This window comes from Malurus melanocephalus, unplaced genomic scaffold (assembly GCF_030028575.1).
Source record: "Malurus melanocephalus ecotype Western Australia unplaced genomic scaffold, MMel_1.1 scaffold_459, whole genome shotgun sequence".
Lineage (NCBI taxonomy): Eukaryota > Metazoa > Chordata > Aves > Passeriformes > Maluridae > Malurus > Malurus melanocephalus.
This window is the reverse complement of record NW_026623691.1, coordinates 412180-427624: the sequence shown is the minus strand read 5'-3', so window position 1 is coordinate 427624 and position 15445 is coordinate 412180. Positions and strand designations below refer to the sequence as shown.

General features: G+C 48.8%; 1 protein-coding gene across 2 annotated transcripts in view; it reads left to right on the top strand.

The window, feature by feature from the left end:
- Positions 1–387: 387 nt before the first annotated feature.
- RNF2 (ring finger protein 2) overlaps positions 388–15445 on the top strand; it is a 20895-nt gene continuing 5837 nt past the window's right edge. Inside the window, exons 1-3 of one of the 2 annotated variants that reach the window (XM_057380556.1) lie at positions 388–822; positions 14581–14669; positions 15219–15379. In XM_057380556.1, the coding sequence (XP_057236539.1) occupies positions 14583–14669; positions 15219–15379 (248 nt within the window). In that variant the 5' untranslated portion in view covers positions 388–822; positions 14581–14582. The remainder of the gene's footprint in view (positions 823–14580; positions 14670–15218; positions 15380–15445) is intronic. The other variant, XM_057380557.1, reaches the window with a different exon arrangement.

The following is a 15445-nucleotide window of genomic DNA, read 5'->3' as shown; positions in this document are numbered from 1 at the left end:
AACCCGGTCCCTGCAGCAATAACCCGTTCCTGCGGCGATAACCCTGTCCCTGCAGCAATAACCCGTTCCTGCGGCGATAACCCCGTCCCCGCAGTCCCCGGGCCCACCCGGTCCGGCCCCGCGCTCCGGGGCTGCTGCGGAACCCCGGGGTCACCGCGATGGCAAACACCGCTGGCATCACGAGTCCAGCCTGTGGCAAACACCGCTGGCATCACGAGTCCAGCCTGTGGCAAACACCGCTGGCATCACGAGTCCAACCTGTGGCAAACACCGCTGGCATCACGAGTCCAACCTTTGCCCAACACCAGCGTGTCAACCAGGCCATGGCACCCCGTGCCACAGCCAACCTTCCTTATAAACACCTCCAGGGACGGCGACTTCCACCGCTTCCCCGGGCAGCCCATTCCAATGTCCAATCACACTTTCCGAGAAGGAATTTCTCCCGACGCACGATCTGAACCGGCAGCTCCGCCGCTCCGGCCGTGGATAGCGGTCAATGGAGAGGGAGCCCCGCAGGGCGCGGTGCCGCATCCCGGAAACGGGAAAAGGGAAGGGATGGGAGCACTGGCGGCGGCGGGGCGGACGTGCGGGCAGGGCGGGGAGAGCAGCGAGCGGCCCCGGCCGTGCAGGAAGGGGGCGGAGGAGGGCGCGGRGCGGCCCGGGAGCGGCGCCCCGATCGCGCTCCCCCTGCCCAGCCCCGGCCATGAATATGTAACTCCCCTCTATTTCCCGAGCTCCATTGCGGAGCCGCCGCTCGCCATATTGTGCTGCGGGGGCTGCGGCGGCACCGCCGGCCACAGAGGGACGCGGCTGCGGCGGGCGGTGAGCGCGGGGCCGGGCCGGGGGCGCCGCCGGTGCTCTCCCTCCCTGTGGGGCCGGGACCGGGGTGCGGTGCCCCAGCGGGGCTGACCCTCGGCGGGGAGACGGTGGGGCGGTTGCAGGGGTGTTCCGGCGGGGCGGGGGCCGGGGGTGTCCGGCAGGAGCCGTGGCCAGCGATCCGTGGCAGCCCGGAGCCCCGGCTGCTCCCAGCCCGGCCGTGCTGCAGGGCCGCGGGCACCGGGCCGCCCCCGGGACCGGCGCGGGGCTGGCGAGCCCAGAGCGGCCGGGATGTGCCTGTCTATGGATTCAGCAGTGTGTGTGAGGCTGTGTCCCTGTGTGTGCACGCACGGGTGTGTGTGTCAGTGCGKGTGTGCAGTGCACACCGGAGCCGCTCACGGGCTCACCCGGCTCCATCGCAGCCGCAGCAGCGCGGCACGGCCGCTGCCATCCCCGCTGAGGGACAGCGCAGGGACGCGACCCCGCGGGTCGCCCCTCSGCGCAAAACCATCCTGCTTATGATTTACAGCTCGGCGCTGCCGCTCTTTTGTCTGTCCCGGAGCCCGAATCGAGCGGTGCTGGCAGGGCTGGCAGCCACCCGCCTGTTCCCGGGAAAATGTCGCTTCCCGCAGGGCAGCAGGTGCAGAGGGATCTGTGCCGGGAGCTGAGGATGTGCCTCCTCCCTCCTCGTCGCKCCCAGTGCTTCTCGTACGAATTTAGCACCTGTTTCTTGCCAAGTTTTGCGCTCTGCAGTAGCTCTTCAGTGTCTCTCGCCTTCCTTGCACCAACGCTACAGCAGCGTGTGCATATGAAACAAGCACTGAGCAATATTCTCGGGATTTTTGTAAGMTGTTTGTTTTCCAGACTCTCTTCTATGGAAAATAATGGGATCAAGTGCCTAATTCCACAGAAATCCAGAGGACAGCTAGTGGAGARAGATGATTTCCAGTATGATAATTCCTAATCCAGCCCTGATTGGAAGTGGTTGTACCTCTGTGTGATAACTGCACTGCACACGGGCTTTCAAGGATTAAAGGGAATTGCTTGCGTTTGAAAAAACGTGCYTGGTGTGCGGGTGAAATTATTTTTGCTCGGGGAGAATTCTTTAATCGAGTGTCATTCATTTAGTGACAAAGACTTGATTTGTCATAGGAGTTCCCTGCAGAGGTGCTCTGATTTGTATTCATCTGTGTTTCCATTAAAAACTTGTGTAATGAGATAATTTGACTTTCTGATACATCCTGTCAAGCTCAGAGCTGACGTTCAGCTGCCAGCAAAGACAGAGGCTCTGGCTATCACAGCAGTGGAAGTGGGTGACTGTATATTTTGCATTAAAATATTTATTTGTTGGAAGGATTAACTTTTATCAGTTGTCTGGAGATGGCAGGAGTTTTCACTGGACAGCATGAGCTGCAGTGTCAGGTACAAGTCTGTGGCTGGGTGTGGCTTTCAGCAGTGACAGGCAAATTGAGAGCATCTTTAAACCTCCCTGCTGTGAATTGCCACTCTTTGTGTTTAATAACTGCCTTATTATTGCCTGCATTCAGCTTTGTGGTAATAGAGGAATGCAGACTTTGCAGTGGAGATGTTTTTTCATTTCATCAGTGGCTAGAGTTTTTGACCTTTGGCTTCAAAGCTTTGAAGCACCAGCCTTGCTGCAGCCGCTGGGAAAAGCCCTGCCTGTCATGTCTTAGAGGTGAAATAATATGCATGGATCTCCCTTGATCAGTGATGCTATGTGTTTTAGGAGTGATGCCTGGTAATGGGTTGAGTATTAAGATTTGTTTGGGCATCTTGGGTGATCAGAGCAGGTTCCTGGTATTTTCAGTGCTCTGCTATCATTGAAGTACAGGAAAGCCATTGGTTTTGTATGTGAAATAGATGGTGGGCTGAGTGAATTTCTTCACCTTTGTTTTAACTGTCCCTTGCTTACAAAAAGAATGTAATGAGGGGAGGAAAAGGAGCTTTTAAAATGAGACTTAAATCTGCAACTGCTTAGTTGTATTTTTTTTTAGAAGGAGCGCTGGATCTCCTCTTACTGAAGCAGCAGTTCTAGCAACATTCACGAAAGAAGCATTGGAGTAAAGGAATTCCTTCCTCTGGTTTTTCCTGACTATGTTTTTTCCTGAATACTTTTTACCATTTTTTGTGAATAGATTAGCAATTTAATAGTGATGCAGACAGAGAGTAAGGAGATCGGAGAAGCAATGTTGTTGAGCCTCAGCTTACTTCTGCTTGGTTTTCTGTTGATGCAAATAAGTAGCCTTCAAAGCTGACCTTAAATTCTTAATTTTCGAAGGAATGAGCAGCATCCAATATTGTGGAGCTGTTTAGACTTGTTGTGGTGGAGAAGTATTTGAGGAATTACCCCTGCCTGCTTTCCCCCCACTTCTGGATCCTGGAGCTCTCTTGCTGACAGCTGGGAGTTAGCAGTAGTGTTCTGCTCACTAATTAAAACCTAATCCATTCTTTACTCTTCACCTCTGGGGGATAGTATTGAACTGTTCTGTGTAATTATTGGGTTAAACTGTGTGAAGTGTTGCTCCTGTAGCAATGTTTACAAAATGGACAATCTTACTTGGGAGGGAGTCCTTGAAACACAAATTGCTCTCTGCTGTTGCCCAGTTTTAGGTGAGAGCTGCCTGCTTGCCAAATCGACGGTTTTGCTTTTCTTTATTTATTGCAGCTATTAAGTCAATCAGACATAATATGGTTTGAGTCGTTTTGTCTCTCAAGTGGGGAAGTTTATTTTCTGTTTATTAATAACCAAGCTGTCTTTTTGTTCTCATCAAGAAAATTCTGTCGCTGTTGGTCGTCGCTTCACTGCCAAGTGGGGGAGAAATCCTTGTGCCTCTGCAAAGCCTGGGCACACAGGCACATTTCCTGGTCTGATSTTCTCAGAATTTCTCCTACAATATCAGTGCAGTAGGATGGTGCTGCTCATTGCCATTTCTGCTGATGAATGGCATGGACAGTAGGGATGCTGAGTGCTGAAGGGAGGACGAGTGGCTCGCTTGATTCCATCCTGGTCGTCTGGGGAGAGTGGTGCACCTGAAATTTCAGGGGGTTTGCCTTCAGCTTTTATAATGTTTCTTAAAATTTGCTTGGAAACCTCTTTTAGCAGTCTGAGGGGATCCTGAGCAGGTTTTCGTCCATGAAAAATAACAAARCCACATTGTTTTCCCAGAGAAGTCGGAGCAGATCTGTGCTGGCTCCTCAGGTGTTGGAGCTSGGGATCTGGTGTGGTTATTTCAACACACCTTTGGTGTTACAGTGTCTTGGAAGGAACCTGGGATCCTGGCAGCCACAGCGTTTGTGGGGATGTAGATGATTCTGAATTGTAGGGCAYGGATGTTCACAGGATTTGTGTTAAAATGTGCAGCAAATTTAAAGGTCACAGCAGAGGTACTGAAATTATTAAACTTCGCCTTACTGATTGGAGTGCTCGGCTGTTGCTTTCAGCAACTGTTCTTTCCAGCAAGAGAGTGGTTAGCCTCAAAAAATAAGCCAGCAGAACAGGGCACGGAAGAATTAAATTTCATTAAAAATATCCTAAGGCAACATGTATCATGAATTGTTTGTATAATTTAGTTGCTGTGACAGATTCAACTTTTCTTCACTTTGAAGCTTTGCTTTTGTTTGCTCCCCAGTTTTCAGTCTTTTATCCCTCCTGTTCTGATCTGATATAGTGCTGCAATGAATTTTAGAAAGGAGCTTTGGCTTTTCTCCTTCCCAGCTGGCTATTAATGCTGAAGTCCACAGTTAATTTAAGAGATTAAGAATTTCATTTTTTGAACCTCACCTGGGTAGTCACACACAGAGTATACAGCAGCATGGCTCATAATATGAGAAACTTGGCATAAAATTAAACTAGTGGTAGGAAAAAATCACAATTCTGCTTGATATTGTGGCTTCACAGGGCTAAATTCCAGCTTGGTAATGGCTGTTTTCCTTTCTAGATGAATTGTTGACAAAGGTCTTTGGCACGTTTGAGGTCAAGTACTAGCCTGATCTATTGACCCATCTCAACMGTGAAAAGTTGCTATTTACTTTAACAATTTTCACTGTTTGTTTCCGCCCCTGGCAGAAGGCATTAATGGTGTAACATATTTTAATGCTACTGTGGACAAGATACAGATGGTGTGAAAGGCTGAGTTTCAGGATTTGAGCTTTAATGATTAAAATAATCTTACTCCCTGATGCATTAGGACAGTGGTTGACGTTTGCTTTTGTGTGTGTGTGTATACCAAAACCTGAGAAGTTTCCTTTTCCTAATAATCCTTAGAGATTAAAAAAAAATCTAAGGTTTGTAATTCAGGAATAGCCTGGGTTTAAGATGTGATGAGTTTGAGCAGGTGAACTCTGGACTCCTTGGAGCCATCTGATGTGATATAGATTGATAGTTCTCTGGAAATGTTGTGGTATTTTTGTGTATTCCAGGTTTTGCAGCATTGGAGATGTCCGAGAGGGTGGGGTACAGARCTGGAAATGAGCTGGCACTGAGGATTGGAGGTTGCTGACAGGAATGGTTTGGGAAGAGATGTGAACAGGTCACTGATGCCACAATACTGACCTTGTTAGAATAAACAGAGTTTTGAGCCTCATCTCTACAGGATGGATGTACCTGGCCTCAGGGTGCTTCTGTGCTGCTGTGCTCTCCGGTTCTAAATACGCAGAGAAGCACCAACTCAAATCACACCTTTGTGTCGTGTATCCCAGCACTGTGATACAATAGCCTAGAGTTTGATCAACAGTTTAATTTGGATGKTTTTCCCCTGATGCCCTTGACATGTAAACCTGGAGGATTATCCCCTTTTGGCCTCTGCTGCTAATGCTGGGTTCAGGAAGCCCTTGCAGAGGTGCCCAGATCACAGCAGATGGTTTGTGTGAGGGCACAAGGAGCAGCTTGACAGCCAGACTGGGATTTCTGCCCAGCTCCAGGGATTGATCCATCTCAGGGAATTGGCAGTGGCTCTTTTGGAATATGGCTGGAAGGTTCTGTATCTCAAGGAACTGAGCAAAACACTCATAGGAGAGCAGATACAGTCGAGAAACTGTAAGAGACCAGCGGGTTTCAGAAATGCCAATATTATTTTTTCCCTCTGTCAGATGTCATCTGTCCAGCAGCCTTCCAGACATTCCTTAATCCCAGCATTAGGTGTCATTACTTGCTTTTCAGGGAAGGGAGATTTTAATGGAAATGAAAGGAAATGCTGTTAGGTTTGTGGAAAAATGGGAGTTTGGGACTAATTGTCAGGAAAATGAAAAACTCTGCTGTGGTGTGGCTGAGAGGGCTAGTCATGCTGGGAGAAGGTTTTTRGTGTTACCGACTGTCGGGGCTGCTAAACGGTGCTTGTGCCTCAGATTTCTCTGCATTCCTCAGTTTTATTGCCTGCTTTGGGACAGTTTTGAGTCTGGGCCCTTGAATTAATTACACATCTTTCCCTCCTGGCTGGGAGTGCTCTGGGGCAGCATTGAGGCTGTCTCTCTTTGCTGACTGCTCTTTACAGAGTGACAAAACATGGATTTTTCAGTATTTTAAAAGTAGGACCTGGCATAGCCCTGAGTGTAGGGGACATTCGTCACTTATGTGTTTACAGATAATTTTATTGCATTAGTGACTTCTCTATTGTGCTGGTCACCCACTATGTGATGTTCAGTGAGAGTTTACTTGGCTGAATGTAAAATTTGTGTCTTAATAGTAATTTTCTGGTTTTACTGTAGTTAGATTGTTTTCTCAGCCATAGTGGGACCATATTTATGTAATTGATCACAATATTTGAATGTCARTCTCTTAATTTCCTTCTGTAAATAGAGTAGGAAGACAGGATGGCAGGGAGCCAGGTGCAAACTCTTACATTGGGATTGTTAGGTGTAGAATTCTCAGCACCTTCAGTTTTGACTGGAGTTGGAATGGCACAAAGGCATTGCTGGTGGTCAGGGCTGTGATGATGCAGCTGCTTTTAAACACGGCTTACCAGAGCCCAGCTCAGCAGCCAGGAGCTGTGCCCTGACCTGAGTCTGATTMCTGTCTTATTTCCCAGCCACATTGCTGCCCAGGAGCTGCTGTGGGATGGTTTCTCTCCTCATGGAGCTCAGCTCAGCAAGGTATTGGTTCATGCTCCATAAGAGACAAGGGCCACATGGTTTTAAAGCTGGCAGAGCAGGGTTAGGGTGGGATATTGGGGAGGAATTGTTCCCTGCCAGGGTGGGGTGCCCAGAGAAGCTGTGGCTGCCCCTGGATCCCTGGCAGTGTCCAAGGCCAGGCTGRACATTKGGGCTTGGAGCASCCTGGGACAGTGGAAGGTGTYCCTGCCCMTGGCAGGCTGGGCTGGTTTTTAATGTCTCTTCCAACCCAAACCATTCCATGATTCTGTGATGATATGATACGATGTGATTCTGTGTCTCTTCTCCCGTTTTTTATCAAATTCAGTTTCTGTCCCCCACACACACTCAGAGGGTGTGTCTGCCTGTAAGCTGACACATCATGAGGATAGAAAGCCCCGTGTAAGTACTTGTTAATTGTTGGCCGATTTTGCTTTTGAAGCGTGTAATTGGTGTGTGGAGTCTCAGCTTCATAGTTTATATTAATTTGCCATCTTTAATAGTCTTTTAATTGGCCATGATTGTGCTGTTCGCTGACAGACTTGTAGTTAATGTGTACAAAGTATTTGCAGCGGTGGCTCTGTGGAAGCTCTGTGAGCTCAGTTTTAACCACAGCAGGCATTTGTTTACAAGGGAGCTCCCATTCCCATMAGCATTAATGATAATGATGTTTGGTGATCATTTCAAAATTAGCCCWTGAATGTGCTTTCAGGTGTCCTGTGAATAGCTGGAGCTGTTCATTGGTAACATTCATGTTTTAATCTCTCTGATCCTCATGAATTTGCAGGTTGACGGCTGATCTGCACTGTTACAGCTCTGTTCTAGGTGTTCTTGTTCTCAGATATGTGGCTATATGGTGTGTTCTTGGAGGAAACCCCCATTTTTAAACAGACCTGCTAGATATTCTTTAGAACATAGCGGGTGTGTGAGGTCCCTCCTTGTTGGAGTTCAAAGGAATAGATTCCACTTTGTATAAATCTGGGGATCACTGTTGTCCCCAAAAAGCCTTCTGATGTTTCTYATGTGGGTAAGGAGGATGCTCACAGGGGGATATTTGGCCATCTGGATTGTAGAGAGTGTGTGGAGGACAGGAGAAGGTCGTGTTCACCTTTCTGCACAGCAAAACTGAGGGTGAAGGTCTCTGATAGTGAGAGAACCCCCTCAGTAAAGTGAAAGAACCCCATCAGTAGGATAATTTGGGTTGGAAGAGACCTCCAGGACCATGCAGTAGAACCCCCTGGCAAAAGCAGGGCCAGCTAGTCAGTCTGATCACCACCACATCATGTGCTATGTCCCAGAGTGGGCATCCACAGCCCCTCTCCAGTGCCCTTTGGCTCTGTGCTTTCAGGTTGGATTCATTTCCCCTGTGAATTCCACTGCCCAGCACCTCTTAGCAGTTCATTCTGTCTGTCCCTATACCTTCTGTCACGGGAAACACTTCCTCATTTTGGATTTAGTATCTGCAGTAATTGTTGCCCTATGTGTGGCTTGTGGTGGGAGCCTACAGCACCTCGGGATTTTCAGTGGGGTTTTGGTGCCTGTCCCAGCTGATCTGATGGATACCAAGTCATCCCTAATCTTTTGGATGTTGGACAGCTTGAACCCTTCATGTTGGAGCTGCCCTGCAGAGCCACGGTGCTCTCACTGCAGCTCTGAACATCAAACATCAATCCCTGCAGTTGGATTTGTTGKASATGGGGTGTGATGGTGTCAAGAGAYRATGACTCTGCACATGGTCACAGAATATTGAATTCAGTTTGCAGATAGAAATGAAAACCTTCCCAGTAAGGGATGTTGGGACGTTGAAAGGATTGGGAGGCCAAGGCCTGATGGCTGAATGAACTAAACCCAGTTCAGCAGGACTTTGCTCCCTTAAGGTTATCCCTTTGGAGATCAGGGTATAATTAGAGTAGGCTCAACATAARCAGTGACAAGGGACAGGAGGCACAGCCAGCTGTGGTACCATCCTTGTTCAGGATCACTGAGCAGGGAATTTCAGAGCTGGGAACAAAAGGAGTTCCAGGCCAGAACCTGATTTGGCTGTTCCCTGGGGATTTTTTGATTCAGAGAGGAAAAAAGGTTTGGAGTAAATACTAAACACACTTGATTATTATCTAGTAGCAGTCGTGCTAGATTACAACTGKGTATGAAGCCATCTGAGCTGCCAGGGAAGGTTAATTCCTTCAAATAGTGTCTTCCAGATTGTGTGGATTGCTTTTTTTCAAATCAAGCTCTAAGCCAAAAAGTAAAAGCAGAAAAAACCTTATGTTTCAGAACACTTGAATTGAATAAATTGAAATGAATGATTGAATTGAGTACTCTGTGAAAATGYGCAGTCTGTGCCCAATATCTGTCATAGTATGGGAGAGTAAAATTTAAAACTCTAATCCTGTTAAATTTCCAAGTAAGTCCACTGTGATACCTGTTTTTATAGGAACTAATCCTTTGGAAAGAAAAACCAGAATGGTTAAAGGTGCTGTTGAACTTGGCACACCRAATAGAGGTCTAACTTTTTTTCTGTTTTAATTCTAAATATTTACCTTTTACAACTTGGAACAAAAATCAGTTGTTCCTAAGATTTTAATACTCTCCAAAAATGTGTGTAATATTTCTTTTTAAATAGCCTGATGCATTTTTTTTTTCCTCAAAAGTGGTGTTTTTTCGGTGAAAGTATCACAGAAAGTTAAARTAGGGGCTGGCGTGGTTATGGTCACACCTGAGTTGGGTTTGGGGGCTCTTTCTCCATCTTTCTCTGATCTCAGGGTGTGCTGGCACAACCCCACTGCAGATGTTCTTTAGCCTTTGCCTGGGCTAAAACAGGCACTGCAAAGCATTTGGGAGCATAATSCAGGCTGTGAGGGATGTCTGATGGCATCCCCTCCTCCCTGGTTAAAGCAGGACCAGCATCAAGGTCAGTACTGAGACAAAGCTCAGGAAATGTTACATTTTCAGAACTGACACGTTTCCAGAAATAACACCAAGGAGCTGCTACACGTTGGTGGATCTGAGGGTGGAAATCTGTGAAGGGTAAGTTGGGAARGGCAGAATGCTGGTGCTGAGCTCCTCCCTGGGCTGCCCACAGCTCTGCTCTGCTTGTTGCCAGCTGGGTTTTACTTGCACTGGACAGGGGCAACAGTGGGATATCCAAATGTCCACCCTGCTGTTGGTCATGTCCATGTTGGAATCAATAATTACATGTATTGCATTGTCAGAGGTTGGAAGGTGGATATGGGTCTGCTGGAATCTTTTTCCTAGCGCTTTTGGAAGAAGGACATCACAGCCTAAATTCCCCAGTCAGTGAGCAGGCAGGAGATCCCAGGGCCTCGCAGACAGGATAATCCACACTGCTGTTTTTTCCTGTAAGTGCCTGTCTCCCAGCCCTCCAGGAACAAGACTTTAAGTTTTTAAATCCCCAMTGGTTTTCTTCAGAGTTGTTGAGGTGTAATGCGTTGGCTTCTCAATCATCTCTGTCTGTGACGGTGACAGATGGGTGTGCCCTGTAATTCTGCAGTTGGTGCTCAGGGGTTTTGCTGTGCTTGAAGCCTGAGTTGGTCCGAAGGTTTGCAGGGGTCCAAGTAATTCTGGTTAAGGTGGTGTCGTGGTGTAAAAGGTGTCTGCCAAGGAAGGTGGGAACYWCCCTTGGAATGGACAGTTGTGTCAGTGTCGTTTGCTCCTTCAAGCATTATTCTTTCTTGGCCTGCTCCAGTTACTGCAGTCCAAGGAAAAACTGTTTGGCAAAATACAGAAGTTACAGGCATGATCTTGTTCTAAGAGAATCCAGGGAGACCTTGGAGCCCCTTTCAGTGCATAAAGGGGCTCCAGGAGAGCTGGAGAGGGACTGGGGACAAGGGATGGAGGGACAGGACGCAGGGAATGGCTTTACCCTGCCAGAGGACAGGGTCAGATGGGATATTGGGAAGGAATTGTTCCCTGGGAGGGTGGGGAGGCCCTGGCACAGGGTGCYCAGAGAAGCTGTGGCTGCCCCTGGATCCCTGGCAGTGTCCAAGGCCAGGTTGGACATTGGGGCTTGGAGCACCCTGGGACAGTGGAAGGTGTCCCTGCCATGGCAGGGGTGGCACTGGATGGGCCCTTCCCACCCAAACTGTTCAATGATTCTGTGAATGTGGTTTCTCCCCTTCATTTCAGTCTGTTGGTGTGGGACTGGTTGCTTTCCTCTCATATCCAGTGGGATCAGACAAGTCATAAAGGTAAAAAGATGATAAATGTGTAAGGCTTGTTGTGTTGTGTTAGAAGTTTTTGCAACAAAGGCTCACAAGGGTGTCTGACTGCGTATTGCTCCTGCTGCTCRCACATGTGACCTGTGAAGAGGAGAGCCCACCTTCGTTATAAGATGGAAAAGATGTGAAATGCTGAACAGGTGAAAAGTGGATATTGTTGAGGTGAAATCTGTGTCACACTGGGAGCTGGGAAAATGAGTGTGAGAAATCTTCACGTAAGACTTGTTTAAAAAACAATGGCAAAAGGGATKCAGAGGAGCACTGAACTATGCCAGGGATTTTAAGAATGTAGGATTTCACTGGAATAAATTTCCAGACTGAAGAACAAATGTGAAGTTTGACATTTTTTTCTGTATCTTCTGTCTCTTTGCCAGTAGTAGTTAATAAAAAGTCTGTTGTACCTTCAGAGTCCAGAAACTTTCTGGTTTTCCCTCTGAAAACAGTGTCAAGGACAGGAAGATAATCTTCCCTCGGTTCATGAAAAACTTCCTGCTTCTGTGTCTCTAGAAAGGATCTGAGCCATGCAGGATTGCTTTTAGCAGATGGTGCTTCAAGTTCAGGAGCAGTGGGCTGTCCTAAAAGGAAGAGTCAGCTGCATGTAGAAATGTTTTCCACCTCACTTTCCCAGAAAAAATGGAGATGGTTCCATTGATGGGATACCTGCAGAGATGGTTCACTGGCTGTGGTTGTGTCACTGCAGGTTGGTACCTGTGGCTGGTACGTGGTCAGTTCTGGGTGGAAATGCCCCTCCTGCCTGTGCAGTTGGGTGTTTGATCTTGGTGCCAGCTCTGGGTGCTGCTGGGTTGAATTGCAGCCCACAATCCAAGCTGGGAGCCACTGGTACCAGAGGGGGGAGTAGTCAGGCCTTGTTCATGTGCAATTTTCAGGACCAGTATAGATCTGGAAATTGCAGGGGATCAGGGGAAAAGCTAAGCAGGCTTCTTTATTGATCATCAGGAAGATCAGAAACTTTGTGGAGCATAATTTGGTGTTTTGTGGCGTTGACCCAGCGTGCCTGAACTGACCATGTTTCCACTGCTCCTTGGGTTTCCTTTGCCTGAGGCAGAGGAGGTATTTCGTAGTGACAGAATGGGCTGTGTGGATCTCTCCAGGTTTCAGTGGCTTTAAGGCCACTGCTTTTCCTCTTAAAATCTGAAAGTACTGTCAGTGCAGCCCTTAGGTGAGAGTGAAGCACTTGGCAGCTCAGATGGGTAGCCTTTGGTCAGTTGTTTATCATGGCAGCTCTCCAGTGCCCTGGGCAGTGGAGCCTGGGCCTTGTAGGCATGGCTGCAGGATAAATTCCAGATCTCTGAGGCTGGAAAAGCTCTCCCAGCCCATGGAGCCCAATCTGTGCCCGATGCCCACCATGTCTCTCAGAGCCCAGAGCTCTGAGTGCCACCTCCAGGGCTGCATTGGACACTTCCAGGGATGGGGACTCCAGAGCTTCCTGGGCAGCCTCACCAAGGCCTGCCCACCCTTTCCTTGGGGAAATGTTGGTGTTGGTGCAGTTGTTTTGCAGATGGAGGGGTTTGCTGACAGCCTGGCCCCCCAGAGCTGCTGACAGGTGCCAGCACACGAGTTCAGGTGAGGAATTACCTGTGCATGCAGGGGCTGCTGGGCTGAGCTCCTCCCTCAGGTGGGGAGAGGAGGCTCTTGGCTGGGACAGGCTGGATGCCCTGGGACTCCGCTGTATTGTTCTGTGTGCTCCTGCAGCTTTTGGGAATTAGCAGCTCCATGGATGTGTTTCAGCAGCTGAAGTGATGGTGAAGTGAATRTCAGCTTCAGAAGCAGACAGAGAATGATAGTGTTTGGCCTCTGTTAGAACAACACATCACAAAAATCCTCCACATGGGGTACTTGGCTTCCTGCACACCTGGAATTGCTGTAAATATTAGTGGAAATGAGAACACAGAGAAATAGCATTTCCTTTCTGTGCTGAGATGTGTCACYTAATGTCATCATTAAATCCATACTGCTGAATAACTGAAATAAAACAGGACAGGCTGGCAGGACAGCCCCRTGCTTCAGGCTGCAGCTGGGCCATGGTGGCTTCTTACCTTTACCGGGCTGGTGAGCTCCTAAGTGGASATGAGACTTTTCTGATCCATAGAGGAATATGTCCCTTGTGACAGGTAAACTCTGTTTTTAGGGTACAGTATTTACACAGTAAAACTGGAATTGGAGTGACAGGAGAAGGATGAACAGCCAGAGGGCAGGGACAAATAAGATTGTGGGAAGGAATTGTTCCCTATAAGGGTGGGGAGGTCCTGGCACAGGGTGCCCAGAGAAGCTGTGGCTGCCYCTGGATCCCTGGCAGTGTCCAAGGCCAGGCTGGACATTGGGGCTTGGAGCAGCCTGGGACAATGGGAGGTATCCTTGCCATGGCAGGGGTGGGATGAGATTGAGCTTAAAGCTCCCTTCCCACCCAAACTATTCCAAGATTCTGTGATTATACACAACAGACAGAATAGGGGATGTTTTTGCTGTTCAGAAACATCGCTTTCTTCTGTAATTTTGACTGAACTTTTTCACATCTACAGTGACTCTGTGTGTTAATTTTGCCTTATCTCATATAAGAATCCTAAAATTTTGATGGGATAGCAACGCTGTTTTTCTATGTGGTTTTAAAAATATTATGAAAACTAAAATTATACAGTGACTGGGTTTCACTGATGTGGAGGGGTGCAGGCCTCGGACAGCAGAGAGCTATTTGGGTTAGTGAACAAAAAATCTTAAGTCAATAGATAGAGTTAGTATACAGAGATCAGTTCACAAAGAGCTAAAACCCTGGGGAAAAACAAAGAAGAAATYAAGAGAAGAACAGAAGAAGAACAAGCTTGACCCATATTTTAGATGTTATATGCGAATAGAGACTGATGGTCAATTGTTTAAATTATTATAAAAAAATCTAAATTTCTTTAGAATAAACGGCTTTGTGCGCAACCCCCGAGGCAAAATCCATGTCTCAGTTGCTAGCACTCTTGATCTTTCATCATTCTTCAGAGTCCTGCTGGGAAAGTCCCCACGATGTATTTTGGGGAGTAAGAAGAGGCCCTTGTGGTGTGCCCCAGCGAGCATGTTTGGCCTGTGTGCTGTGTCCCAGCTCGTTTTGCTCTCCCCCTGGGTTTGGCAGCAGACCCTCCCTGACCCGTGGGCACATTTGGCAGTGGGTGTTTCAGGAATATTTTCTGCCTCAGGTGTCATTTGTGGCTCAAGTTGTCTGGCCTTCAGTTGTGTGTCACTTTTGTTCAAGGACAGAATTGATTTTTGCCAGGGGCTGAGCGGGGGATTGTCTGTGTGTGACCCAGCAGAGTCTGGTACAGGGGACTCCCAAAGCTGGACAAACCCCCACTGTGGCCCTAGATGGCAGAGCATCCCGAGGGGCCCCCTGAGCGCTCAGCCCGGTCCCCTCTCTCCACAGCCATGTCGCAGGCCGTGCAGACCAATGGGACACAGCCCCTGAGCAAGACCTGGGAGCTCAGCCTGTACGAGCTGCAGAGAACGCCCCAGGTAATGGCAGAGCCACTGCTGGGATTGGGAGGGACCTCTGGGGTCACCCAGGCCACCCCCCTGGGCCAGGCAGGGGACACARGGACACATCTGGGGGGTTTGGGATGTGTCCAGAGGGCCTCCCTGGGCAGCTGCACCCTCCAAGGTAAGCTCCTCCCCATRTTGGTGGAACTTGTGTTTCACTCATGGCATTGCTCCTGTTGCTGTCACTGGCAGCACCGAGCAGAGCCTGGCACCATTCTCTGACATCCCTGAGAGGTTTATGTGGATTAATGGGATCCCCTCTCAGTCGTCTTCTCCAAATGACCAGCCCTGCTCCCACAGTCTCTCCTCATTTGGGGGATGCTCCAGAGCCCTTGCCAGCTTTGTGGCCTCTGTTGGCCGCTGTCCAGCAGCTGCTGGTCTGTGCTGAGCACCGCAGGGCTGGCAGCACCGGGGGTTCTGTGTGCCTGAGTATTCGTGTACGTCCCACCTGTGCTGCGTTTGCCAAGGATAAAATGCGGTAGGGGCTCCACGCCACGAGAAAACCTTCCCTGTCTCTGCCACCAGGAAGCCATCACGGATGGTCTGGAGATCGTGGTGTCACCRCGGAGCCTGCACAGCGAGCTCATGTGTCCCATCTGCCTGGACATGCTCAAGAACACCATGACCACCAAGGAGTGTCTGCACCGCTTCTGCGCCGACTGCATCATCACTGCCCTGCGCAGCGGGTACGGGGACACTGCTGGGGACACGGGGACACTGCTGGGGACAGGGGACACTGCTGGGGACAGGGG